Source organism: Schizosaccharomyces octosporus, assembly GCF_000150505.1.
Source record: "Schizosaccharomyces octosporus yFS286 unplaced genomic scaffold supercont6.3, whole genome shotgun sequence".
NCBI classification, from domain to species: domain Eukaryota; kingdom Fungi; phylum Ascomycota; class Schizosaccharomycetes; order Schizosaccharomycetales; family Schizosaccharomycetaceae; genus Schizosaccharomyces; species Schizosaccharomyces octosporus.
In genome coordinates, this window is record NW_013185621.1 from 2,888,210 (window position 1) to 2,915,581 (window position 27,372).

At 37.1% G+C, this 27,372-nt stretch overlaps 7 protein-coding genes across 7 annotated transcripts; 6 read left to right on the forward strand and 1 right to left on the reverse strand.

The window, feature by feature from the left end:
• Positions 1–9: 9 nt before the first annotated feature.
• Positions 10–8,777, forward strand: SOCG_01849 (uncharacterized protein). The gene has a single exon (XM_013164802.1). It carries the CDS (start codon positions 439–441, stop codon positions 8,353–8,355), a length of 7,917 nt encoding a protein of 2,638 aa, XP_013020256.1. The 5' UTR covers positions 10–438; the 3' UTR covers positions 8,356–8,777.
• A 208-nt stretch (positions 8,778–8,985) lies between these two features.
• On the forward strand, positions 8,986–13,165 carry SOCG_01850 (WDR44 family WD repeat protein). Its single transcript, XM_013164803.1, has 2 exons — positions 8,986–9,311; positions 9,373–13,165. The coding sequence occupies exons 1-2, from the start codon at positions 9,170–9,172 to the stop codon at positions 12,021–12,023; spliced, it is 2,793 nt and encodes a 930-aa protein (XP_013020257.1). The 5' UTR covers positions 8,986–9,169; the 3' UTR covers positions 12,024–13,165.
• Positions 13,166–13,496: 331 nt separating this feature from the next.
• On the forward strand, positions 13,497–15,347 carry SOCG_01851 (transcription factor; the record flags this gene model as incomplete). Its single annotated transcript, XM_013164804.1, has 1 exon — positions 13,497–15,347. A coding segment is annotated over one exon (1,851 nt), but the record flags the coding sequence as incomplete, so codon positions are not given.
• A 686-nt stretch (positions 15,348–16,033) lies between these two features.
• On the reverse strand, positions 16,034–18,019 carry SOCG_01852 (MFS family membrane transporter). Its single transcript, XM_013164805.1, has one exon. It carries the CDS (start codon positions 17,937–17,939, stop codon positions 16,290–16,292), a length of 1,650 nt encoding a protein of 549 aa, XP_013020259.1. The 5' UTR covers positions 17,940–18,019; the 3' UTR covers positions 16,034–16,289.
• An 858-nt stretch (positions 18,020–18,877) lies between these two features.
• SOCG_01853 (2-dehydropantoate 2-reductase) lies at positions 18,878–20,428 on the forward strand. Its single transcript, XM_013164806.1, has one exon. It carries the CDS (start codon positions 19,080–19,082, stop codon positions 20,109–20,111), a length of 1,032 nt encoding a protein of 343 aa, XP_013020260.1. The 5' UTR covers positions 18,878–19,079; the 3' UTR covers positions 20,112–20,428.
• SOCG_01854 (plasma membrane sodium ion/proton antiporter Sod2) lies at positions 20,368–22,485 on the forward strand (the record flags this gene model as incomplete). Its single annotated transcript, XM_013164807.1, has 2 exons — positions 20,368–21,071; positions 21,188–22,485. Exons 1-2 carry the CDS (start codon positions 20,882–20,884, stop codon positions 22,483–22,485), a joined length of 1,488 nt encoding a protein of 495 aa, XP_013020261.1. The 5' UTR covers positions 20,368–20,881.
• Positions 22,486–24,490: 2,005 nt separating this feature from the next.
• SOCG_01855 (glycerol-3-phosphate dehydrogenase Gut2) lies at positions 24,491–27,287 on the forward strand. The gene has a single exon (XM_013164808.1). The coding sequence runs from the start codon at positions 24,981–24,983 to the stop codon at positions 26,961–26,963; it is 1,983 nt and encodes a 660-aa protein (XP_013020262.1). The 5' UTR covers positions 24,491–24,980; the 3' UTR covers positions 26,964–27,287.
• Positions 27,288–27,372: the final 85 nt, after the last annotated feature.

The window sequence follows — 27,372 nt, forward strand, 5'->3', positions numbered from 1 at the left end:
TCACGGCTCCAGTTGTCCTCTTACCAACTACATGTGAAGTTGGTCAAGGCCTTGATGAATTAATTCTCAAAAAAAATATACTCGATTTCTTATTTATTACTATATTTCTCTATAAAGGAAATTTTAGTTGAAGCAGACATATAAGTCCATGCTGGATGTGAAGATTAGATTGTTTAATAGTGCACGACCATAATCCCAAAACTTAATGGCCTAAATTTTTTACATTACCTTTGTAAAACAAAGTCCTTTTCGTTTTTGTTCTTGTCATTTGCTCTCTCTTCCGATTTTGGATAATCCTTCAACGACCAGTTTGCTTCGCTAGAGAGTATTGTTTAGATTGTTACTTTATTCGTGTTATATACTTTGGGTTTAATCGTTTTTACACTCCTTTTTTGTTGTTTGAAAAACTTTGTTATATTTATTTCCTGTTTATGAATTATGAGTTTCCTTCGAGACGTTTTCAATGCTTTACGAATGTATTTGCCATCCAAAATTACTTCAACTTCATGGTTAATAGTTCTTTTGGTTCATGTTTTTTTCTGGGTACTGGCATATTGTTTTAAATGGCCTTTCACTAGATTTGGATTTGGTTCCATATATGGCTTGAGACATACTTTTGCGAATGGTCAAAGAGTGTCTATATCATATATTGGTATACGAATTCGTCGTCCTTCAACTTCGAATCCCCACTTTATAAGTTTAGTTATTAAAGGCTTAAACTACAATCTAGTTACCGGTAATGATGATCGAACGGTAGTGCGTGAGTCGAAATCTTCAACGGCCTCGGGTAGTAATTCTACACGATCTAGGAACCTTTCTTCTGTTCTTGGGGAATTAGAACAAAAATGGCTTCGATTTTTAAATACTAGGTGGATCAAATGGATTCATGTATCCCTACAAGACGCACAAATAAATATACCCTCTGTTGGTACTCTAGAGATAGGAAATTTATCTACAGAAGTACTATCTAGCCGGAATACGTTGGGAATAGAAAATAGTATGAGCAAAGATATGAAAGGATCTTGTGTTGATTTTTCCTTGCGGATTCTGAATCTGCTTTATATTGATTGTGAAGGTAAAAATCGGCAAATCACTGATTTCTTAGACATCAACATAACTAGTCAATTTTCGACTAATGAATACTCTACTCCCGCTAGCCTTACCAAATTTCGTTGCTCTGTAAAATTTGGAATCTTATGCATTGATTTGGATGGTCCTTTATTTGGTTTCTTGAAACAAGAGCAGTCATCCAGTAGTGCATTTAAAGAAGACTCTTCTACCTTGGTTAAGGATAGTTTCGAAGCGTTCATAGTGAAACTCTCAGAAATTCAAATCCAGATTGGGTCTCTTAAACTGTGGAAACGGAACATGACAGGTCTTGGAGCTACATACGTTTTCAATGGAAGTGACTTGGGCTGTACACTTAATTTATTAAACATGAAAAGTCCTTCCCATCGAATGTTTTTTTCCGCGGAAACAATTGTTCATCAGATATTAGCCTCAATATTGTCCTTTAATATTGAAAATTATACTCCGGGTCATCCTCCCCATTATCTGCTTAACATTCCCTTAGTTACTGTTACTTGCTTGACGTCCACATTGGGACAGTACGCGATCTATCCAAATACGCCGGAAAAGTTACGGGAGAGTAGCTTACGCATAAATAGTACGCTAACTTCTCCATCTCTTGATATTCGGCTGGAACTATTACACGATGTTATGTCTCTGTTTCAGAAAAAGGAAGCTACTCCCACTTTAGAGCGTTCAAAAACACCCTATTTATATTTTCCTGAAACAAAAGTATCCATGTCTCTGTATGAGCCGGTGGTACGATTTATGATATCTTCCGAGTCAGAATCTCATTTTCCAGGCATGATCGTTGCGAATTTGTCTTCAATGTTTTTAGAATTCAAGTACCTAATTTCTTTGGAACACGTATTCGCAATATACTCTTCTCTTCGACTTGCTTCGAACCATGTTCTTTATCATAGTCCGGAAAATAGGAAATGGCTCATAAACAGTTCTGAAATGATAACCTTGTCCTTCAACTATTTTTATAATAATAACTTTGGTAATGTGGATTTATTCCTGGATGAGTTCAAAATACGAATTGAGGAAGAGGAAGTGGTTAAATCTTTAAAGAAATTCTTAATTCTTTGGAGATCGCAAAAGCCTCGCAAAGATATTAATGAATCAGTTGATGGGTCTGATATGTCGGTGCCCTTGCTTTTCAAAATTCCAAGTTGGTTGAAAAGCCTTAGAATACGGGGTAGCTCAATATTTTTTATTGTTAAAGCAATTCGTCGTGAAATATCGGATGATCCTCGAGGTATAAATTGTCATGTTGACCAGTTTGATGGATCGTTCGAACCAAGCAATCCTGTTGGCGCTCGCAGGTTCAATATCGTTATAGGGATGTTTCAAATAAAATCAATGATTTACGCGGATGAACAAACAGCATTTGAGCATTTACTACTTAAAGTTCCGAAGTCGAGCTTTACGTACTCCACGTTGTTCAATGATCAAACGAGGTCATCCCGATTGACTATGGAAATTGGTGTCCTTCGTGGATATTTGTCATTGTTACACAATTGCTGTCTTCTTTACGCATACAAAGCTACTCGGTTTATATTCAGTGATGAGAATTCACGAAATACAAAAGAAAAACCTGTTAGTCGTAAAAAGTCAAGCCTTGATGGCTTAACTTTTGATTTAAGAATAACCAACACTCGTCTTAAATTTGACTTGGATGACGATATCAACCTTTTGCTTGACCTTGGTAGATTGACCGTCTTAAAACGCGAAGATATGATTCTACCAGAGTTATTTGCTAAGTTCATGCAAATACACACTCGTAATCCCGACGTCCCTGAGCTGTGGGATAAGATGTTTGCTCTTGGCGATTTTCATTATCGCATTGCCGGATTTGAAAGCCCAAGGAAGTTACACTTAGTTACTTGTGACTATATCTCTCTTCGTATTCCACACAAATTTGTTCCTTTTCTAGTGATTGAAAGCGCCATTAATACGGTAAAAGCAGCAATACGTGTTTCTAGTAAGCCCATTACTATTGACGAACAACACGAACTAGCTCAGCAAGGCAAAAGACCTCGTGTAGTTCCCCATGTGAATGTCAAGTCAACGAATTTTAAGTTTGAGCTTGATGATGATCCTTTTGAAACACGTTTGTCCATGATTTATCGGATCGGTTTGACTGAGCAGAAAATGCGCATGGACCGTTGGAGTGCTTTTGAAGAAAGGTTACGATTACTTCGTACTGCTAAATATTCTGAATCTGATAGTACAAGTGGATCATCATATGATACCACTAGGTTATTTAGTAATGGTGCTTCTGCAGATATCGATGGAGGAGTTATGGATAAGCGACTTCATGAATTGGGAAAAACCTTCCAAGATATTTTAGGCAATGAAGATACTGATACTGCTTCATTCTTGGAAAAAGTCAAGGTTAACGAAGAAGAAGCTTGCCAGTTATTACAAGAATACGATTCTTTGTCATGGATCTCAAATATTAGGCGGATAAGAGAATTTAGATATAATCGTTTACATGTGCGAAGAATGATAGATTGGCCAGATGAGGATTCACTCGAGAAGAGCATACATTTGGATGAGAAGTTAATCCCTGTACCGGTAAGACCGCCACTTGCTGATATCTCTTTTAACGGTTTTGATTTTACTTTGGACAAGCCCACATTTCCACTTGAAGATCTCCCCAAGTTTCTCAATAAAGTCGGAAGTGGCCAACCTTTGGATTATGGATACTCAATTTATTTTCCAATGTATATTGATTGGAAGATGCGTAGAGCCAACTTTCGAGTAAGAGACTATCCATTGCCTTTGGTATATATTCCAAGATTAGGCCAGAACCAAAATAAAGACTTAACCTCTTGGCATTTTAAGAGTAATTTTGTTATCACTGAGCAGCTGGCCTCGCTTGAAGCAATCCGCGATGTTACAGTACCCGTAATTTCTGCAAAGGAGTCTTGTTCGGGTTTACCGTATGCGGTGAATGTTACACGTACGGTTTCACCCATAAAAACGTTTTCTGATTCTCATATTGATATCAATACCTCACTTCCAGTATTTGTGTTATGGGGAACATCCTATCAGCCTGCCATTACAGATATCATACGTATTATAGATACGTTCACAAAAATACCGATTGATACGTCGGATCGTTTAGGTTTTTGGGACAAATTAAGACTGGTTGCTCATTCACGGTTGCGTTTCAGATGGTTAGAGAATGGGGACATATTTCTTTCCATTAAAGGTTCTAGGGATCCTTATATGATTCTTGGTCCTGGTGCTGGTTTCCAGTTCTGTTGGAGTGGTAATGTACAATGGGATATTGCTTGTGATGACAATCCAGCAAATTTTATAGTTGTGGATAGTGATGAATTTTACCTTACGATACCCGACTTTCCTCGACAAATAAATGGAATCCTTGATGGGCAACCGTTACCGCCGAGGCAATCTCAGCATAAGCACAGACCTCAGATTACTTTAAAAGACATGCGATGTCGTAAAATAATAGCCAAATTGGTTGGTAAGGTGCGCTGGCGAGCAGGTTTTATACCTGAAAGGCACTGTGAACCGGACTGTGATGTATGCGGCGGTCAAATGCGATGTCGCTTATGGAGCTTTAAACCGCATTGGGAAATAAAAACTATGATTCCGAAATATTGCCATGACAGCAAGTATGGTACGTATGATGCTTATCGAAGATTCCGGAGTCATTATTTACATTGTTCCCTTGCTGTAGAATCTCCACGATATTTGGATTTAGAAAACGCATTTGAAGACGTGAGAACGTATAACACAATACACTTAACTCCTTTAGTGTTTTCGCATTTTTCATTATGGTGGCATTTGTTTTCAAACAATATGTCCTACCCCTTACGAAGAAAGCCTCTTTTTCCGAGTTTTGATAGTGGTTCTGCCAAAAGATTTGGTAGACATTTGGCTACCTTGAAATATTCTATAGAGTTATCGCCACTTCTTATAAGCCATATGTATAACTTCAAAACTAGCAAAAATTGGCAGGATAAGACGGCGAGTGCCACAGGGCTGAAAGCCAAAGTAGAGCATTTCTCGGTTGATTTACATCAGCGTTCAGAAAAGCATGAAATGAAAAATAAAGCTTTTGGAGAAACTCAAGAAACTACTTCTATGCGCGTTCATCTTGCGGAGATTGATTTTAAGACAATTGACTTAAGAGCTATTACTGCCTCCTTTGATGAAGGTGCCTTAGAAACTTCCAAATCTATACCTGTGAATGCTCTTGATGGTAAAGATAAAGAATCTTTTTCTTTCAGGACAGTTGAAGGTCCATCTGCTTGGGTTGATATTGATGACTTTCATGAGGCAGATTGGTTACTGCCTCAACGAAATGAAAAGTGCGCTATATATCCTCTGGCTTTTTCCCCGAGATTCACTTATTATCGCCATACAAAACCACACATGAAGAATGAGAAAAATGAAAAGAAAATAGTAGCTGATACTTGTCGTTTTGGGGATGAAAAAACACACCGTTGTATGATGCCTGGTCACAAAGATCCTAAAAGTGTTCAATGCGAGCTTCTTAAAAAGCGCAGGGATGAACTGCAGCAGCACATGAACTCAGAGAATGAAAGAATCCAGACATTAGAAGAACTCACTCGTACTCAATCCTCCTCGGATTTGAAAGAGGAATTTCAATCCTTAAAGAAAAGAGTACTTACTTTGAATGATCATTACCGGTTGTTAGGGTTTTTGTTGGAAAATATTAAAAATAATTCAAAGTCCCACGTTACATCTGGCCAGGTTGACTTGTCATATGCAACCTTATCTGAAAGTGTCCATGCTTTTAATAATCGATTCGTTGCTCATAACGTTCAGATTAAGTGGAATAATTTTGTCAGAAATGCCGTCCTATCCTATGTTCACGAGATGGAAAGGGTAAGAGGATTCGCTTATTACATGTCTCAAAAAGCAATACGTTTCCTGCAGGACCTTCAGAAAGCGCCGGAAATATCAGGTGATGATTATCTTGGGGATGGTTCTGATAACAATGAAGAAAAAGAAAACGCCAGAAACCTCCTAAAATTCTTACTGGAGGATCTGAAAACGAAGTTCGTTGTGAAAACCGATGATCTTGCAGGAAAAAGTTTTCCTTACGATAACAACACAGAAGGAGGGTCTAATACTCATTACGATATAATACAAAGTTATGTCTTCAGGTTTATAGCTCCACAGATTCAATTACAGTGCAACATGAACCCCAGGAAGGCTGTAATTATTTCTATCCAAAGTCTTCAGATTAAGATATTGAGTATCATTGATCCCGCTTTTCCTGTTAATGATATAAACTACCTTGTGGAAAGAAGATTTTTATGCAAAGTTAATGAGTCCCAATTCTTTATTGCTGATGCGAACGATTTTAGAGTATCGGATTCAGCTACGCTAGTGTTGAATAAATATGGTTGTGAAAGCAACTCTGTTTGGCCTCCTTGGGTCCCTTTAGAGACTACTTTCGACTTTGTACTGACTCCAGCGGCATTTTCAAGGTTTTTACATCGAGTTTCTTTTTCGGTTGTTTATACAAAGCATAACGATTTAAGACTTAAGGAAACTGTGCGTTCAAGGAGGGAATTTTTTGAGGACTTGGATATTCATACAGATACTTTGACTTTTGATGTCCCACGTGTAGTATTCTCGACTGACTCGTCCCAATATTATGACTTGTTCACAATAATTACTAATTTGTTGGTTTATAAAGAGCCATCTCAAAAACAAAGAAGTCAACGTTTGGAAGAAATAATGTTAGCTGCCGACTTTAGTGATCTAACCGGTACTCCTGAGATGGTTGCTATGTTACAAAACAGGGTACACCATTTGGAGGAAGTGAAACTACAACATCAATTATATGATGTAACCTTTAATATCCATGCTCATATTGCTCAACAGCTATTTTTGCAGAACGAGTTGCATCGCTGCGGGGAGGAATTATTTTATTTAATTGAATCTATCGCAAGTGTACAAAGCCGTGGAAAGAACCAGAATAAAACTAGATGTAATCTCAGTTGGTTTATAATGGCTAACGAAGTTGTTTGGCATTTACTTGAGGATAACAAAAGACCGTTTTTGGACGTAAGTTTACAGAATGCCACGTTCAGGCGTATTGAAAACACCGACTCATCCAATACAAATACTCTGGAAATTGAGTCCATGAAAGGCTCAAATTTAGCACCGGGTTGCCAATTTGAAAATATTATTTGCCCGTATTTTAACAGTGAATTTTCGAATGAACAGCTGTTACAACAGAAATTTATTCGGATCCATTGGGAATTAACGGAGGCTGTTGCAGGTATTCAGGTGGTTCAACATTTTGAAATAAACTTGTTTCCGTTAAGCTTGCAAATCGAGCATGAGTTAGCAAGCAAACTATTTGATTTTGCATTTCCTGGAAATGAGAACAAAGGGAACTTATTTAGTATGTATTCCAATCGTACTGAAGATTCAAATACAACAAATAAAGTTGTGGCTGAAATTACCCCCGGTCATCCTTCTGGAAATGAAGATACTGCGAAAAATGACTCTTCGCAAGAACTAGGATTAGAAAAATATTTGGATTTGGAAGGAAGAAGTGAGTTGCATGAAATGTTGAATCGCGCTGGAAATAATATGTTGATAGCTTACTTCAAAATACCAAGCGTCATGTTACGATTGAGTTACCGTGGTACGAGTTCTCTAGGTTTAGAAAACATCACCGGTTTTGTTTTCTCAGTTCCTACTATAGAATACCGGAATGAGGTTTGCTCATATCTAGATTTGGCTGTTTGGATCAAACGTGATTTGATACGCTCCGTACTTTCGCATTCTGGTAAACTTTTGGTGGACAAAATGAGGGGCAGTCATAACATTAAAGCGCATGAACGAGAAATGTCTGCAGAGTTATTGAATCTCCAGCAGTTATCGGCTGAGCATCATCATCCCGTGAACTTAGAAGGGCTGGCAATGAATGCTCGATTGACGAGTCTTCAAGAACCTACAATTATGGACAACTTGGAAGAGAATCGGTCAGTTGTTTCGGCTGCCAGTAGAAGGATCGGCAGTACTAGGTCATCTGAATCCCAGAGCCGTTTTTGGGAATATCATGGTTCACGAAGCAAAAAATTGGCTGGTATTATCAAACGGCATATTCCACATGCTAAAAAAAGTGCAAAGTCTCGCATGAAGAGTTCTGAAGGCAATGAAAGAAGTTCTATGTCTGGTGGTGTTGACTCTGCAGGTGAGGCACGATATGAAACTGTCAAACGAGAATTAGTTCTTGGTAATCATGAAAATGTTTCGTAAGTAAGCAAGCTTTCTGTCGAAAAGCAAAATATTCATTGATTATAAGAATAAGAGTTAAGACTAAGGTATACATTTGGCTGACCGAGATCAAAAACTAAAAATTTGTATTAGCATCACTGTCAAGTTGGCGTGTTTTTTGACAGATATATTTATTAAGCTGGTAATACGAAACATTAATGAGGATAATTATATTATAAATGAAATTGGACATTAGTTAGGAATGTTTACTATTTCAATAGGTAATGTTTTTTTTCATTATCCGGAAAAGCATGAGAAATTATGAGAAACTAACCATAAATCGGCAGCGAACTTATATTGTAGTCGACTTGATATTGAAGAAGCTGATAGAAAAGAAGACATCCGGAATTGAAAAATATTTTTACTAAAGACAAATAAATATACTCTGCCATGTTAGTTGTTCACTTTTAGTTACTATTCGAACCTGGCGTTAAGTCTTGGTTGATTTAGCATTGTATGAGTTAACTGACGAGTTGTGTCCGTAATTTACAAATTCCATTATTTGCTTCAATAAGATATGCTGATGTTTGTCTCATTTGCAAAAGTATTCTTTACCTATTTTAATTTAATTTAGTTTTATTTTTTTGTTTATTTTCAGTCCATTATTATAATATTATATTAAATGCAAAAAGGAAAATTACTATAAGATATTCACTGTTATATTGATTTTTGGAAATTCCTCTCTTCTACCAATGTAAGGAAAGCATCAAGATATCAATTGAATAAAGCGGTATTGGTAGGGCACTTTTCCTTAATTTTCTTATTCTTATTATTTTTTCCTGACAATACGTTCTTTATGAATGAAAATCTACCCCACATAAGGATATATTCACCAAAAAGGTCGTTTGACAACAATAATACAGGTAGACAGGATGATCAATTAGTTGCTACAAATAAAAATGTGACAGGTGCAAAACGACAACCTGATCGTCAAAGTTGTAGGTGCACCGTTTTTTACATTGGTTCTTTTTCAATGATAAATAGCTAACTCATATGTAGCTGAAGTTGAACGTAGCTCAAGTGCACGAAGTCATTTTACTTCCACCAATTCAGAGTTTCTAAATAATAGTTCAAGAGATGGATTAAATTTATTGGATCCGCTGTCGCAGCATATAATGAGCCGTACTCGCTCAAGCAACAGTCCATCTAAAGGAAGCGTACAAAACCAATCAATAGCATCTCCACGTACATCCTTCAATAATACGGAACGAAGAAATCAGAAATATTTATCCTCTGGATCCGAAAATGAAGCAAATAGCACCGGTAATATACCGGACGTAGAACCAGTTCAGTCGCGGCCAGCTAATGGCCGTAGGTCTTCTATTTTTTCACGGATCCTTGGAAACAAATCAGGAATTTTTAATAGTCGAAACCTTGAAGATTACGCTGAGGATGATGATAAAGATGCTGTAGATGGAATTTCAAGAGTAGAAGGAAATGCAGCTGACCCCTTTCCTTGGATTCCTAAAGAAAAAAACCGGTGGGAAGGCCCTTCAAAGTATATTCGCGTTCGTTCTCATAAAACAAAACAAAAATCGTTTGGTCATTTATTCTTAGCTCAAGAACTTCATTGCAAACCAGCAATGGCAAGTGAATATAACCATTATTATAATGCTACCCCTAATCCAATACCTTCTTCATCTGATATTCCTCCTATGACTTCCTCTTCTCAATCCGCCATGCAGAACATCGAAGACTCTCAACATGACATAGGTCTTTCTGATGACAATCCTTATGTTGATGAAATGCACCCTCATTATCGCCCTTCTTATACTCACCGCCCAAACAAAGAACCATCCATACATTCCACCACGCTTGTTCAAACCATAAAAGAAGACGAAAATCCACTGAACTGTGCAATATGGGCTATGAAATTTAGCCGTGATGGCCGTTTTCTAGCTGTCGGAGGGCAGGACAACATTCTTCGAGTTTGGCAAGTCTTAGATAGAGGCCAAGATAATGTTAAGGCCGACCCTTCATTAGACCCGGGAAAATTGAAGTCGAAACTTGATTTAGGGGCCCCTGTTTTCTCCTCTACCCCTGTTCAACAGTACGTAGGACACACTGCAGATATTTTAGATATTTCCTGGAGCAAAAACAATTTTTTACTTAGCTCATCCATGGACAGAACTGTCCGTTTATGGCATCCTCTTCGTAAAGATTGCCTGTGTTGTTTCGAACACTCTGATTTTGTCACCTCAATAGCTTTTCATCCAAAGGATGACCGTTTTTTTCTTTCTGGGTCCTTAGATTGTAAATTACGTTTATGGTCAATTAAAGATAAAAACGTAGCACATTGGAACGAGTTACCAGAATTGATCACAGCTGTTGCTTTTAGCCCGGACGGGGGCTTGGCAATTGCTGGAACATTTGTTGGTTTGTGCTTATTTTATGACACCAGAGGGCTTCGTTTTCGTACTCAAATGCATATTCGAAGTTCTCGAGGAAGAAACGCGGGGGGAAGCAAAATTACGGGTATAGAAACTCGCACACGAATAATTGAAAATATTGCTGGCGATACAGAGATGCTTGTAACTACAAATGACTCTCGGATTCGAGTATATAATCTTCGTGATAAAAGTTTTGAAATTAAATTTAAAGGTCATCTAAACGAACAAAGTCAGAATAAGTCCTCTTTTGATGAAGAACTAAAACATGTAATATGTGGTAGTGAGGATCATCAAGTTTATATTTGGAATGTTCCAACGCCGCATATGCAGAAAAGCAAGAAACAATGCTATGAACATTTCAAAGCTTCTTTAAGACCGATTACTACTGCGATTTTTGTTCCAAGCCGTACAAAGCAACTACTGTTATCGGCTGGCGATCCACTTTATGCTGCAGCAATCACAGCACGACGGACTTCATTTAGCTCGGAGGCCTCATTCGATCCTTCAAGGCTAACAAAGAATTTACAAACTTCAATAAATTCTCTTCCACAGGAGCTGAATAATGGTCATATTATTGTATGTGGGGACTTAGACGGCCGCATTAGGGTTTTTCGCCAGGATTGTTCTTTCGAAGCTAGAAATTCCCAACGGGAAATAAACCATGAGGGTTTTAGTTTACCTTCTTTCGTAAAGAACAGGAGCAACAACAATTCTATTCGTAGCCTTAAAAACAAGTCCTTACCATTAAGTAGGTCGAGACATCCTTCTGTCTCATCTAAACAGACTTCGCAGAAAGCGGAGAAACGTGAGAATGAGGATGAGGATGCACGAAGTGAGACGACGACAGAGGATCAAGAAAGGGTTCTAGGTACGGATGATTCTGAAGCAATAAAGCGTGTTGATATGATGATGCTACAAGAAGGGGCTTCTTCTATGGCTTACTACTCAATGAACGATTTGGACGTTAACAATACCAACGTTTCAAGAGCCTTGAATTATGCAAAGCATGATGGGACTAAAAAAGAAGATGTCGAGCAGCCTGATCCTGTAAAGGTTGCTTCATCTTTAGCACCTTCTTCCAAGGATGAGAATAATCGGTTTATGATTGACAGGGATCGAATGGAGTGCGCCAAATGCGGTAACTATTTATTTTACGTATATAGGAAATTGCGAGATATAAATTCGTTTGCATACTCAGTTACGTGCTCTCACTGTGGTCAAAAATTGTATGCACCTACTGAGGATTACAAGGATGATTGAGTCGTTTTTCTCAGTAAAAGCTTCCAAAACTTACACTAGGAAGTCAAAGAAAAGAAAAGCTTTGGTAATATTCAAAAGCTGAGTGTTTTTGTATATATTTACAATTCATTTTTTGCTTGCCTATTTTATAAATAAATGAGGAGCCTTACCGCTATTCTCGTCTCTAAACTAACGATGATCGAGCTTATTGACTGTAATAATTTATAAACCAGATTCAATGTTGAATTACTCGAGACGAACGGTGCATATCTAATGATGTTCTTTGAGGTTGGTGATTTGATAGTTTTTAGGAGCTCTGCTTTATTTTTTTAAATGGAAGAATTTCCCTAACAATAAAGAAAGCACGGAAATTTATGAAGTTCATGGACTGAATGTTTGAAAGATTGTTGCTGACGTCTAGGATAGGTGTTGCTCAACGTACATCTAAAGCTGCTTTTTAATATACTATGCCATTTAATTTTTTTTCTGTTATTAATTTAGCAAAACCTTTTAATCAGAAATCTTGCTTGAATGCTTTGGGGTTTGACTAAAGATCATCCTTACCTACTTTTCAGGAAGCTTACATCTTCAAAGAGTCATGAATTCAAATAATTTTTGATGAAGGTATCGAAGGTTAAGATAATAAAATGCTTGCGTGAGTATCATCTATTGAGTCTGCTTCAACCAATGTACGATCTCGTTTTTTTTTAACTTTCAATAATTCCACCAGCACGGAAGGTGTCTTATGCTTATGGGAGAGATATCCTTTTTAAATTTGTTAACTTTGTGCTTACGATGGAAATCACAGTGTGAAATTATTGAGTACTAGGAGTAAACATGTTAGAGCATATTCATTTTGTGGGATTGATCTACTAAGAATCAAATCCTTTAAACTTAGATGATATACTGTATATTACAGTGATTGAGATCTAGTTGTAAAGTATTTTGAAAGTGCTCTCTGGATTCTACCACATACATAAGGACATCAAACATTATTAAATTCGTATTACTTACAACCAATTACACGAATTTTGCGTATTGTCTTCCTATGTTTCAAAGGAAACATAACTTTCATTCATGCGCTTTGTTTATGTAATTTTATATGATATCGTAGGATCATGTTTAGGTCTAAGCACATTCAAGTAACTTCCTTCCATTAAATTTGTATATTACCATTAATTTATATGGCTGAAGTAGTTTATAAAAGGAAAACCACTTATAAAAGGATAACTACTTGAAAAAAAAAGAATTTTTTTGACTTAAAGTTGAGGTTTACAGATTTCAAACACTAACTGGTAAATTTTTACGGTGAATAAAAAAGCTATACCATCAGCGGAATTTCAAAGCAATAAGAGATGCGGACTTTATCGTAAGTACTTCTAAGTTTAAAAGCATTGTGCTTACATGTTCACAGATGTCAGTCTTGCCGCCGTAGAAAGGTATTTCTTATTAAGCCGCTATAACTACTTTTATGGATAATTAACGCGTTTTTAGATTAAATGCGATAGAAAATCACCTTGTACAAATTGTACACATTTAGGTGAGCAATGCATTCATAAAAACTTGGATAATAGGAAAAAGCGACATCCCCACAGCTATGTTCAGGCACTAGAGAGTCAGCTGGCAACAATGGAGTCATTTCTTATGAAACTTAAGGATTCTCCTACAAATGAACGGCTGAAGATGCTAGAGTCGGTCACGTTTGCAGATCACCTTAGCTTTAATGGGCGTGAAAATAATACTTCCGATTTGCCAAAGGAAGATTCAATTGATTTCCCTATATCTTTAGATATTCGAGGTCCAAACACCATAACTTTCTATGGACCTACCAATATTTATGGCTCTTCCTTACGCCCTTCTTCCGTCGATGCACCATTTCATGTAAAACAACATCCTATGTTTTCTCCGGCTATTACATATTGTCTGAAGTTATTTTTCAAATGGCAGTACACACAATTTATGTATATTAATAGGGAAGCTTTTCTCTTGGATTATTATCATCATTATCACGATGGTAGATACTGTTCAGAACATCTGCTATACGCAATGTGCGCGTTGGGGAGTCGAATGGCTCCCGAAGCAGAGGTCGTTAATTCCTCTGACAAATATTATAGATTATCTTGGGATACTTTAATGGAATACGGTTTAGGAAGACCCCATATCACTTCAGTCCAATGTTTGCTATGTTTAGGATTTTACGATATAGGTATGGGAAATAACTCCCTTGGATGGCTATTATCAGGTTTAGCTTTTCGTATGGGACAGGATTTAGGATTTCAATTGGATCCAAGAAAATGGTTCATGAATGAAATACCTGTTATTTCTGCTGAAGATGCTGCCGTAAGGAGCAGAATATATTGGGGGAGCTATGTTGCAGATGTGTTCATAAGCTTTATTCTGGGGAGACCAACCACATTAAAGAAATCTGATACTAGCATTCCAGGATCCGTTAATTTACCTGACTTTGACGGGATAGATGAGTTTAAGTGTGATTTAGGACCAGCTGCAAAACCCGCAACTCTTTTTGTTATGCTTCTTTTATTAGTAGATCTTAGTCATATCGCTGATGCTATTTTGTTTGACGTCTTTTCCCCAAGTGATTTTCCATATGGTATTAATGCCAGACTTCAAAACTTAGGAAAGTATAATTTAGAATTGATGAAGTGGTATTTAAAACTCCCAGATGATGTTCGCTGGAAGAAGAGTGATCTGAAAATTCATGGTCAAAATCCCGATATGCTTGCGGTCTGTCTTTACTATTATCTCATCCGGATTTGTCTGAACCGTCCATTTCTAGCAAGAAAAGAAATAACATCTAATGATATGACTTCAAAGGTAATTTGTTTGGATTCTATCGAAGATATTAGCCAGCTTCTTAAATCTTATCGTGATGCGTTTGGCTTCGAATCAGCATCTTTGTTTATGGTGTATGCCGCTATAGTAAGCTGCAGCGTACTTATTATGTTAAAGAATTCTTCAATTATATCTGAACGCTTAGATATTGAAGAAAAACTGAGATTCTTCATAATGGTCTTGCAAAAATCGTCGAAGTCCTGGAAGTTAGCCGCCAAATCCCTCACGTTGATTGAAACTAGTTTGAAAGACGAAAGTAATCCTACAGCTGATGAAAGCTCCGCACTTCCTAATTTGAATTCAAGAATTGTTCCGGAAGAATTTCCCATATTTAACTATCTTGATGAGACAATTAAGAGTGAGTTTATTGATGATCAGTCAAACCTTGCTATCGATAACGAAGAATATCGATCTTTTTTTGGGGGACCTCCAGTTTTTATGACATCTGCATCTCATAACAATCTGTGGAAGGATACCAACATTCCTTTTTAAATTAAAATATGACGATAACATTCACCAAAGCCACGTATGTGCTTTTTTAGCAAAAACATGACCATATTTAAAATCAAAGATGGACAAACATATTTTCAATACTGTATACGATTAAATTTTTTGGATAAAGTCATCTTCTAGCATACACAATGAACGAAGAGGTTCTCGGAAAATCGAAACTGTTTCTCTGGTTATTTCTGGACTTTATAAGGATGTTTTATTTATTTCTGTTCTACTATTTAAAATAACCTAACTATATTGATGCAATGGGTATGGATTGCATTGAATATTTGATAAAATACTTGAAGTTACAATAAAGTACTCGTTTATACTTTTAATTCCCGGATAGATCTAGTAGAGGGAGAACTATAGCAGAGGAGAATAATTTTCAATTTACAAAGCTCAAAAAATAAGTATCACACAATAAATGAACGGCCGTTTACTTTGGCATATCAAGTTGCCTCACGTATGCCTACATAAATACTACTGATATAGCTGCCGATTTTTATATTCGGTAAGCCAACTGATAGATGCACATAGTATGAAGAAATTTTATTTTTTAGCATACTTCAAGGCAACCAAAATGTCACATTTGAGATCGCACTGTTCGTGGAATAAACTATCAGTGGAAGAATGATTGTACTTTATGAACTCGACACTTTCTACACTATTAAAAAGAATAGTAATAGCCTTAAAGATCTGTTTCATTAAATAATCTATGTACCCTGCATTTAGCCAGATCAGTCAACTCTTCCAATCTGAAGATCTGACTGATGTTTTCTGCAAAATTTATACTTGGTAGCACAGTCTATCTAAACTAACCAAATTTGTCTTCTTTCAACTCTATGTTTAACAGTTTCCTTGTTGTATGATAAATCTATACTGTTTAAGACAGTGTATGAATTATAAGACACGAAAAACCCTAACCGATAAACCAATACCCTATAGCTTGTAAGCATGTGTACTCCAAGCACGAATATGTTTTCCATATTTATAAAAGATAAAGGGAATGGGCACCATTGCTACTGAAATAAATCCTAAGACACTGGTGGCCCAATGATCCCCCAAGTTAAGGTACATTGGCCGTGCTGCAAGTGTCACACCTCCACTAGCACAGTAACGTACCACGGTCGCTGCGGCAAGTGCACTAGGAGCAATGTGCTGATATGAATCAATAATGTAATTGTACGAAACAAAAAATACAATCAGCAAAGCGAAACCGAAAAAGCTGCTAGCTATCATAGGTACAATCCAATGAATACGGTCAGCATAACAAGTCCAAGCCAACCAAAACATACTTATAGGAAGGACAAAAGCGCCAATGAAAAGGGGATACAGCCGATCTTCAGGACACATAACATTACCTCTCCTTCTGTAAGCCCAGAGGTACTGTTTATAAGTTAAAGGAGTCAGAAGGCCGGCAACTACAATACCAACACCGACCGCAATAAATGACAGACCTAACTCTCCATAATTAAATCCATATTTGGAATAAATTATTGGATATCCCTCAAAATTAATGTAGTTAATTATGTAGACGACTGTGAGATAGAGAGTAAAGCAAACAACAATCGGCTCAGTTAAAAAAAGGGAAACTGACTGGGTAGCCGCTTTGAAAATTGCATTTTTTGGGTCTCGTTCTCGCTCATGAATTGTATAATAGGCGGGATTTCCGGTAACCTTACGTAGGTATCGAGCTTTATAGTCAAGAATTGTTTCACCATGCGTTTCAGGAAATAAAAAGAAAATAAGCGCTAAGGTACCTGCAGCCCAAATCATGTTAATCCAAAATAGCCAACGCCAACCCAAGTAACTTTGTACTATAAAGTCACCCATAATAGGACCAATAATCGGACCTAAATACGGGAAAGTACAAAACCCTGGAAGGACATAAGTACGCTGAATTGGATTAAACATATCGCTGATCGTACCACCTGCGTTCGCAAGAGGGGTACTTCCGAACACGCCTTGGAAAAACCTAAGAATACAAATAGTCCAAATATTTTGGGCGCATCCTCCACCAATTTGGAAAATAGTGAACAACAGTAAGGTGAGGAAGTATACGATGAATCTTCCATAAATACCACTTAATGGAGCAAAAGGAAGTGAGCCAAAACCGAAACCTACCAAAAACGTACAAGAGCCAACGGTGGACACGGGTACAGACGCATGGAGCTCATGAGCAGCTTGCTCAACGCCACTCGAATAGATACTGGAACCAAATGTTACAACAATCGTAATAATAGAAGTCTGAATAATAATCCACCACTTTCTAGCCATGGTCCAGTTGGAAGGGTTCATAGAATCATCTACACTATCCCAGGTCACCAAATATGGATCCTCCACAGAATTTTTATTTACAACATGAAAATCCGATTCCCCTTTCTCCAAATCGTTTTGTCTGAGTGGCAATGATGCTCCTAATGAAACCACCGACTTGTCTTCTCGACTTAAAGTAGTTTGATTAGCAGCAACAGCACCGTCAGATTCGTTTTCTTTAGGTAACTCATTTCTTTCAAGAAACGGGCATTTCCCTAACTTCTTGTAATGTCGATCAAATTTCTTGCCAGTTGATAATAAAACTAAATCCATTTATAGACAGACAAAACTTACTTATTGTTTCCTGACAAACTGAAATGACCGAAATAAAAGAAATGAAGTATGTTGTTGGAGGGTTTATATGTTGCGAGAGTGAGCCTCGTATGTTTTCAGTATTAGAATATACTCTATAGACTTATATATATAATCAAAACAAATAATCTTAGTAAGCAAGAGAAGCATCCTGAGAATATCGTAACTGACTTACGATATTACTATTAGAACGATAAGATAATGCTATTGCTGTATCGAATGCTATCATTATAAACAAAAAAATCCAAAAAGAAGATGCATGTCTAAAGTAGAAACGTACATATAAACAGAAATCTAAAATAAAAAGAAATGATCCGAGCTAATTTGAAAAGTTATATATACCTCTTAGTTGAGAGTTCGAATCTTGAGATTGGAAGACTTGACAGATCTAGCTAAATACAATCTACATAGGTTATATGCTAAATCAAATCTTGGAATTAATTAGTCTTCATTCTAATATGAAGTTAATAAGATAGAATCCAATTCTACGTAGTTTCAGCAAAACGTACATCCATTTCCAGCTGACTTGTTCATTCCCTTAGCGAGAGAGAGTCCATCTGTGACAGAGACAAAATCATATTCAGTTTAGCAAGCTGAGCAAAGCACGTTTGTAAAGTCCTAAGACAAGTACGTTGTATGTGGAATTTGCATGGTTTTCTTGTGATAGAAACCCATCTGTATCTAGAGGCAAGATGCAGCTTCGAGTCTGTAAACATTATATAATTCCTTTAAACCGATCTCTTCGTTTTAATGTTTTTAAAAACCAATTCTTTCACTTAAGAACGTATAATCATCTTCGAGAGTAGTATTTCAAACAACAGAATTCGCTTAATTTTAACCTCAATTTAAGCGGATGATGTTTTCATTCAAGAGTTGTATATATATTATTATGTCTTCGAGCCGACTAGCAAATTTGACAGTACCATCGTCCTAGCCTATACGCTTGCCTTTCCTTTATTTCTTGAAAATTTGTATATTGGCCTGTTGAATATCATTTCCTACTGCAAAAAATAAATCGGAAACAATAATAAACCGACACGTATTGATAAAATTTCGTAGGTCGTCACTTTGTCCTTGACATCTGTACTTTTGGTTCAACAAATGAATAGTCCTATTTACATATTAGGTGCTGGTAGTATAGGCAGTTTGCTTGCCTGCGAATTAGCGAGTATACCTTCTATACGACGTGATATTGTTTTATTGCTCAGAAACCAAACGAGAGCTGAGCAATTTAGGGCAAAACAATCATTAATGACCATTGAACGCAATTTTGAGCAAGGGAGCCCTCAGTATCAAACAAAACTGGAAGCTAAGTATCCCGCTGAATTGAACGTGGATACGATTGAGAATTTGATCGTCACCACCAAAACTGTACACACGGAAAAGGCTCTTTCCAACTACCTTCCCTTTTTAAATGAAAAATCCAACATTTTATTTGTCCAAAACGGTTTGGGCGTGATTGAGCATTTGAAAAGAGTGATATGGACCAACGAAAGCAAAACCCCCAATCTTTACCAAGGAATCACCACCCATGGATGCTTCCAGAGACAAGATTTTCATTTCGTGCATGCTGGTTTAGGAAATTTGAAGATCGCCAAAGTCCCTTCCGTCGACAAATCCTCTTCGACTGATGGTGCTTGTTCTATGGTGGAAGAACTTATGAAATCCAAAACACTAAACACAAGTTACTTGCCATACGATGAATTAATTGTTTCTCAGTGTGAGAAACTCGCAGTTAATGCATGTATGAACCCCAACACTGCTATTCTCGATTGCTTAAATCGAGAATTATCCAACATTGAAGCAGTTAAGCTTCTTTTCAAAAACATCATCACCGAGTGTGTAGATGTCTTTTTTAGATGTATACCAAATTTGTCTGAAAACGAAATGGCTAGACGAACACTGGATATTCCTAGACTCTTAGAATTGGTGATGTATACGGGTTTTGAGGTCTGTGGTAATAATAGTTCTTCCATGAGACAAGACACTTTATATAAAAGAGACACAGAAATAGATTCTATTAATGGTTGGATTGTCAAACTGGCAGACGAAGTTGGATACCCAGCTAATGTGAATAAGACCATTACCCTATTGGTAAAAGCTAGAACACAGATAAATCAAAGACGCACCTAAAGAATTCGTGGTTTCTTCTTGTCAGGTTCAATATCTGCTGAAAAATCTATGATTTAGTGTTGTCGTTGTTGTTTTTCTTTTTTTTTCTAATACGTTTTAACCAGACTTAGACGAGAAAAAGGTTGGCGGTCTAAATTTCATGAAAGAGTCGGAAACGGTATTAAATAGATTTTTATCTCCAAAAACAAGGTTATAATTATGCCTTGGAGTTGTCAACCACTTAGAATGTGTATTGTCAAATGTAGAGTGAATGAAACTGCTTGTTCATTTCCAGGAATAGACTCGGAAGGGAATTTAACCATTACACATCTTTCCAGAACCAGGTAATAGGTTATATTTTTTCGTATCATAAGATGAAAGGTGAGATGCTTTTGTTGCGTTCCAAACATTCCATGGAATATACATGTAAAACTGTTCACCGTCCCTAGAACTGTATGCCAATACATTGACATGCGGAATGTTAGAAGCCAAAGTGGTTTTGCCTTTCAGACTCCATACATAGACTTTTTCAAAGCAAGTGCACAACCATAAGAACTCGAGCGACCTTTAACGTTTGAGGAAAATGTTTGAACAAGATTTTTAATAAATACAATCATTTCATCAACGTTGAAACGAAATAGGTGCCTTGAAGAATTGAGCGTTCTATAGTTTCTGAATTCATGACAAACAGCGACCAAAGAAATTTTTGCGAGGTGACTATTTTTGAACACATAAATATAAATATAAATATAAAGTTTTAATGAAGTTTTTGAAGTTGCATTGAGACGTACATGCCCGAACTTGAATCACAAACTTTTTTTTTCTTTGGTGCACACGTTGCAAGTACCAACAACTACATGGGGTGGAAACAACTGGAGATTGACAAAGCTCATTTAGCATACATCGTTACTGGGATTTTTATAACTATTTTTTGTTATACATCTAGTATTATTCGCGAACGGTTGTTGATCGGTGAAGCAAGTATGTAAAGAACGTTTGTTGAAGACTGATTGATAAGATTCTTCATGTCGAAAAATTGTTTCTCAAATTAGCAATATCAATGATATGCTTGAAATGAACTCTAACAAGATATGTAGCTCTGGGCAGTATTGTCGGTCTCATCTTTGGACCACATGCTGCCAATTTAATTAACCCAAAGTCATGGGGAAATATGGAATATGTGACTATTGAGATATGTAGGATTGTCATTAATGTTCGGGTGTTTGCTTCTGGTGTGGAATTGCCAGTCGCGTATTTCCAAAATCATTTTCGCAGCATCTTTATAATGCTGAGTATGATTATGATTTTTGGATGGTTGGTTTCAGCTGGTTTCGCTTATGCATTGTTTCCGAAAGTTACGTTTTTAGGATCTCTGCTTATAGCGGGATGTATCACTTCAACAGATCCAGTTTTGTCCGCCTTGATTGTAGGAGAAGGCCCCATTGGGAGGAGAATTCCTCAAAAAATCCGTGCATTATTAATTGCAGAGTCTGGATGTAATGATGGTATGGCAGTTCCCTTCCTATACTTTGCCTTGAAACTGTTGACTGTGAAGCCTTCCAAGGACGCTGGTCGAGACTGGGTGTTGTTGATTGTGCTATATGAGTGTACATTAGGGATTTTCGTTGGGTGTGTACTGGGTGTGTTGTTGGACAAATTGCTCAAGTGGTTTCAAAAGCTGAAATTTATTGACGCCAATAGCTACTATTCGTTGTCCTTTGCTATTCCTTTGATGTGCTCGGGTATTGGCACTATCATTGGAGTAGATGATTTATTGCTTTCGTTTTTTACAGGGGTAATGCTTGCATGGGACAATGCGTTTGTTGATAACATGTCGGAATGCTATGTACCACCGTTCATTGATCAGACCTTCAACTTGTTATTCTTTACATATTTTGGAAGTATTATCCCTTGGGAAAAATTTAACTGGATCCAGATGGAGCTCTCTGTTTGGCGGCTTATTGTATTTACCATTCTAATTTTCTTCTTTCGGCGCATTCCAGCTGTCTTGATGTGTAAACCGCTGATTCCAGACATTGATACATGGAAAGATGCCTTGTTTGTTGGTCACTTTGGACCTATTGGCGTATGCGCTGTGTATATGTCTTTTGTAGCAAAGTCCATGCTTACACCAAACGAAATTGAAGACTCGGTTTACAAATCTACAGAAGAATTTTACATTCTTCATGAAGTATTATGGCCAATTGTTTGTTTTGTCATCTTGTCGTCTATCATTGTTCATGGGTTTAGTGTGCCGATTCTTATTTATGGTGAGAAATTGAAAAATTTATTGATACGACGACACAAAGCGAACAATCCCACGATTCCTATGCACGAAATGCCTACTAAATCGTCCAAGTCCACATCTAAATCCAAAGAAAAGAGTCCCTCATAAGCGAGTTGTCACATTTGCATGAAAAAACATTTTAATTTGAAATAAAATCTTTGTGCTTCCATATTATTTAAGAAAAAAAAAGAAAAAAGAAACAACAGAAAAAAGGACAAACTAGTTTATTTCCACCGAAACACCTGAAAGGATCTTTAAGGATCTTTATTTTCTTTTACGTTTTATTTATTTTTTCTTCTGTATATTCATGGAGATAGCATTTCCAGCTCAGTTCTCCCTTTAATTTTTCTTACTCCTCCCATCTCTTAATGTTTGCAATTTCGCAAGCAGGATATGTGATATCATAGCTTATGTAACTATCTTTAAACTTTGCTGAAGCCAATGCGGAGAGATGTCATAGTAAAGGGAATAAAGCCCTTTACTATGGTTTCTTTCGTATTAGTTTGTTTACATTCAGAATTGACGAAGAATGGAGCGTTTCTATTTAGAGGAAGATGGTTCAACAAAAAAAAAGAATGAAAATATATATATATATATATATATTTTCTTTTTGCTTCGGCAAGATTTCCACGCTGTATGGTTTACACAGATGAGTGTGTGAGCCTTCTGAGTTGAAAGCGCTCCTCAAATAGAAAATGAATTCTACTCGGTTCCTTTCTGGCAAATATATTTACAGTTTAGCGACTTGGTTATATAAATGAGAAAATGACTCTGTTTATACAGTCAGATCACTTGAATCTTCCAATTCGAAGACTCGTACTTTTTAACTAGGCGTATACTTCTCTTCTATATATTAGAAACGGCATTGTCTTTTGATCGACTTTTTTTATCCAAAACTTTTTTTCTGTTTACATTTCGTAGGAAAGAACTCGCTTGTATTGCGAATGATACAAGTTGCTTCCTTGACACCTCCCAGACAGAGATTCTTGTTATTTTTCTTTAAATGGAAAGAATGTGAAACTATGTGCGTTTTTACGTTAGAGAGAAGCGAAATAGAAAATTAGAGCGGCTATAGGATATTGTTTACTGACGACCTGTTGCGGTATCCATCTAAGTGAAAGAAAAGCACGGTCCGAAAGACTTACCTTGCCGATATAGACAGTAGTAAACAGAGACGCACTTTTTCGATAATCAGCATCATATTTATATGGTGATGCAGGAATGAATAAAATGGTTCGCGTGAATGTTTTTATTGATATAATTGCAAGTTTGAGATGTGGAAATGTACTCACTTGGGTTATCGTACCGTCTACGAATCGAGATGAAACAAGTCTCTACTCGATTACCTTTATCGCAAGGTCTTTGCGGAGCAACTCTTCGGTTGTATTTGTACCTACCGTCCATACTCGAAAAATACACTAGAACTATACGAATGAGCCAGCGATTGTCTCATATCATTTTCCAATCCAACTCGTGTGCATCTCGAGCAAAACTGCATACATGAGTCAGTCGCTAATAGCTAGTCGCTAGTCGCTGGCAAAAGAGCTCAGAAAGACTATCCTGCTTGCTATGAAAGAAAGTAAACAAATTAAAAGACATCAACTAAAAATAAACAAAACGAAACAAAAGAAACCAATAAATAAATAAAAAAGAAACAAAAACAGTAAAGATGTGGTTATCTGGAAAAATGACACTGTTATGATGTATACTCTTGACGGCTTTCGGTATGTCTACCTGAGACAACTGGATTTGCGCTATCGAAACGGTTGTATACGTATTCAACCATTTACACAAATAAACAAATATGATTTACATGAAAAAGGAATTTTTCAAACATTAAAGACATCGCTGGAGTGATTCTTTAGAACCGAACCGTCTTAGCAAACGATGTAAACAAAACGAAAAACCGTCGTACATCATTTACTTTCGTCATCAGCGGCTGGGGTAAGAGGGTTTCAAACGAGGCAGTGCTACTATACTCATTAAAGTTTCATGTATGCTTCTCGTGCGTTTTGATTTGACCAGGAATGCGTTTGCTCCCACCTGGTACCGCTTAAGTTGAGCAACTACGTAATGTGGAGAAATTATATAAACACCCTCGATTTCCCTGCCAGATAGCCAAAAACCAAAAAAAGAAGCACTTTTAGTTGAAACCTCTAGAAAAAAAACCCCCGTTAAAATAGTCTTTTTCCCTTCTTTAGAAGTATTATTTATCGATTCGATTCGTTATTTTCTCTTTCTCTTCATTTCTTTTAACGACTCTTTTCTGATTTGTTTGAAAAAGAAATAGAAAAGCTTCCGCTTGTAATAAAAAGGAAAACGCAAGGATCTTTTTTGTATATACATTTCTTTTCCTCTTTTCTTTTTTGCCTTGTCTTGTCTTAAAAATTCTCTCGGTTTGATTTAGCGTCCTTTTGATTTTTTTATTCATCTTTCTTTTCCCTTCTCTCCTTTTTTTTATTTTATTTTATTTTAAAAAAGCTATCTATTCAGTTATCCATCTTGCTTCATTTTCGAATTTACCTCCTTCTTCCCTCCCTGAGTATCTTGATTTAAACAGTTCATTTCTCACTGTTTTCCTCTAGAGTCGCTTTTACTTTATTATGTTTGGGTTTTTTCGTAAAAGATCAACCCAATTAGTTTTGGGTGCTACAGCTCTTGCTGGTGGTGCTTACACAGTTGCGGTGTTTTCTAAATCGCCAAATAACAATGCTGAATACAACAAGGCATTCTATAAACCATTCCGAAAAGAATTGGAACCTCCACCATCTCGTGAATCCCTTCTAAATCGTATCAAGTCAACTCCAAAATATGATGTTTTGATTATTGGAGGCGGTGCCACTGGTACCGGTGTTGCTGTTGATGCTGCTACTCGTGGTCTCAATGTTTGCTTATTGGAAAAAACTGACTTTGCTGCTGAAACTTCTTCGAAATCTACGAAAATGGCCCATGGTGGTGTACGATACTTGGAAAAGGCTATCTTTAAGCTTTCAAAAGCCCAATTGGACTTGGTAATTGAAGCCCTTAATGAACGTGCAAACATGCTTCGTACTGCTCCCCATCTTTGTTCTGTATTACCTATTATGATCCCTGTCTACGAATGGTGGAAGATCCCTTATTACTATGCTGGATGCAAGTTGTATGACTGGTTTGCTGGTTCTCAGAATTTGCGTGCTTCTACCGTGTTTTCCCGTGAAATGACAACTGCAATTGCTCCTATGCTTAACGACTCGGAACTCAAGGCTTCTTGCGTTTATCATGACGGTTCTTTTAACGATGCAAGAATGAACACAACCCTTGCTATTACCGCTGTCGATCATGGTGCTACTGTCTTGAATTACATGGAAGTAAAACAATTAATCAAGTCTCCCGAAAACAAGGTCCTTGGTGCCATTGCCGTGGATCGTGAAAGCGGTGTGGAATATGAAATCAAGGCTACTGCCACTGTGAATGCTACTGGACCCTATGCTGATAAGATATTGGAGATGGATGAAGATCCAAATGGAAAGCCTCCCAAGACTCCCCAATTTCCTCGTATGGTCGTTCCATCCTCTGGTGTTCACGTTGTTTTGCCCGAATATTACTGCCCTAGAGATACAGGTTTACTTGATCCATCTACCAAAGATGGCCGTGTTATGTTTTTCCTCCCTTGGCAAGGTAAAGTTTTAGCTGGTACTACTGATAACCCACTCAAGGAAGCTGTTTCCAACCCAGCTCCTTCAGAAGAAGATATTCAAGACATTTTGAATGAGTTACAAAACTACATTACTTTCCCCGTGCAGAGAGATGATGTATTATCTGCTTGGAGTGGAATCCGTCCTTTGGTTCGTGACCCTTCAACTGTTCCCAAAGGCCTTGACCCAAGCACCTCCAGTACCCAAGGTTTGGTACGCTCTCACTTGATCTACACAACTGAAACAGGACTTGTAACCATCAGTGGTGGTAAATGGACTACTTACAGAGAAATGGCCGAAGAGACAGTTGACAAATTGCTCAAGGACTTTGACTTTGGTAGGACCTTGAAGCCATGCCAGACGAAACATCTTATTTTAGTTGGTGGTGAGGATTACACCAAGAACTATTCTGCCAAGTTGATGCACACTTATCATATTCCACTCACATTAGCCAAACATCTTTCCCATAACTATGGTACCCGTTCTCCTCTAATTTTGGAATTGTACGTAAAATCAGATATCAATAAGTTACCTGTTGTCCTTGCAGGCAACAAGAGTTTTACTCCTTCTAAAGATTCCGTTACAAAGAACAATGAGTTATCTTATGCTTCATTTGATGAGCCTTTTACTGTTGCTGAATTGAAGTATAGTTTGCTTTACGAGTACACGAGAACCCCCGCCGATTTTATTGCTAGAAGATCAAGACTTGCGTTCTTGAATGCTAGAGAAGCATTAAGAGCTGTTGACGGTGTAACTACAATTATGAAAGAAGAACTTGGTTGGGATAATTCCACTGCTCAACGCATGAGAGAAGAAGCGAGAGGATACATCGCCAAGATGGGTCTACCTCCCAACTCTGAAGATTCCTTAGTCCCCAACTCTAATATTGAACTTCTAGCCGGTGCTGTTTAATGCTTGTTGTCAAGTTAAGTTTTTGATTTGTGAAAAGAAAACCCGCGTTTATGGTTCTTTCGCTTTTCTATTTTTGCTCTTGTATTTTTCTATTCTGCTTTTTTCCTTTTTTATTTTACGATTAATGCTTGCTATGATATGCATCATTTGCAATAGTAATGAATTATATTTTTGAAAATCTATATGCTGATTACTTAGCATCTAGTTAGTATATGTAGTGACGGTGAAGCAATAGGAACCCAAAGGAGATGGCAATTGAAGATTTCTTCAAAATAGTGTAAAGACCTATAAGCTAGGAATGATGATGGTTCATAGTGGATCCAAAGTGTGTGCCTCACCGAATTTCCAAGAGTGAGAGCAGGAAATGTTAGTGTAAGTTTATTTTGTTCTTATCATAGTCATAGTTACG

Coding starts and splice junctions, on each gene's coding strand:
- SOCG_01850 (XM_013164803.1), top strand. CDS start 9,170: ATGAATGAAAATCTACCCCACATAAGGATATATTCACCAAAAAGGTCG. Junction 9,312..9,372: donor ACAACCTGATCGTCAAAGTT/GTAGGTGCACCG, acceptor ACTCATATGTAG/CTGAAGTTGAACGTAGCTCA.
- SOCG_01853 (XM_013164806.1), top strand. CDS start 19,080: ATGAATAGTCCTATTTACATATTAGGTGCTGGTAGTATAGGCAGTTTG.
- SOCG_01849 (XM_013164802.1), top strand. CDS start 439: ATGAGTTTCCTTCGAGACGTTTTCAATGCTTTACGAATGTATTTGCCA.
- SOCG_01852 (XM_013164805.1), bottom strand. CDS start 17,939: ATGGATTTAGTTTTATTATCAACTGGCAAGAAATTTGATCGACATTAC.
- SOCG_01855 (XM_013164808.1), top strand. CDS start 24,981: ATGTTTGGGTTTTTTCGTAAAAGATCAACCCAATTAGTTTTGGGTGCT.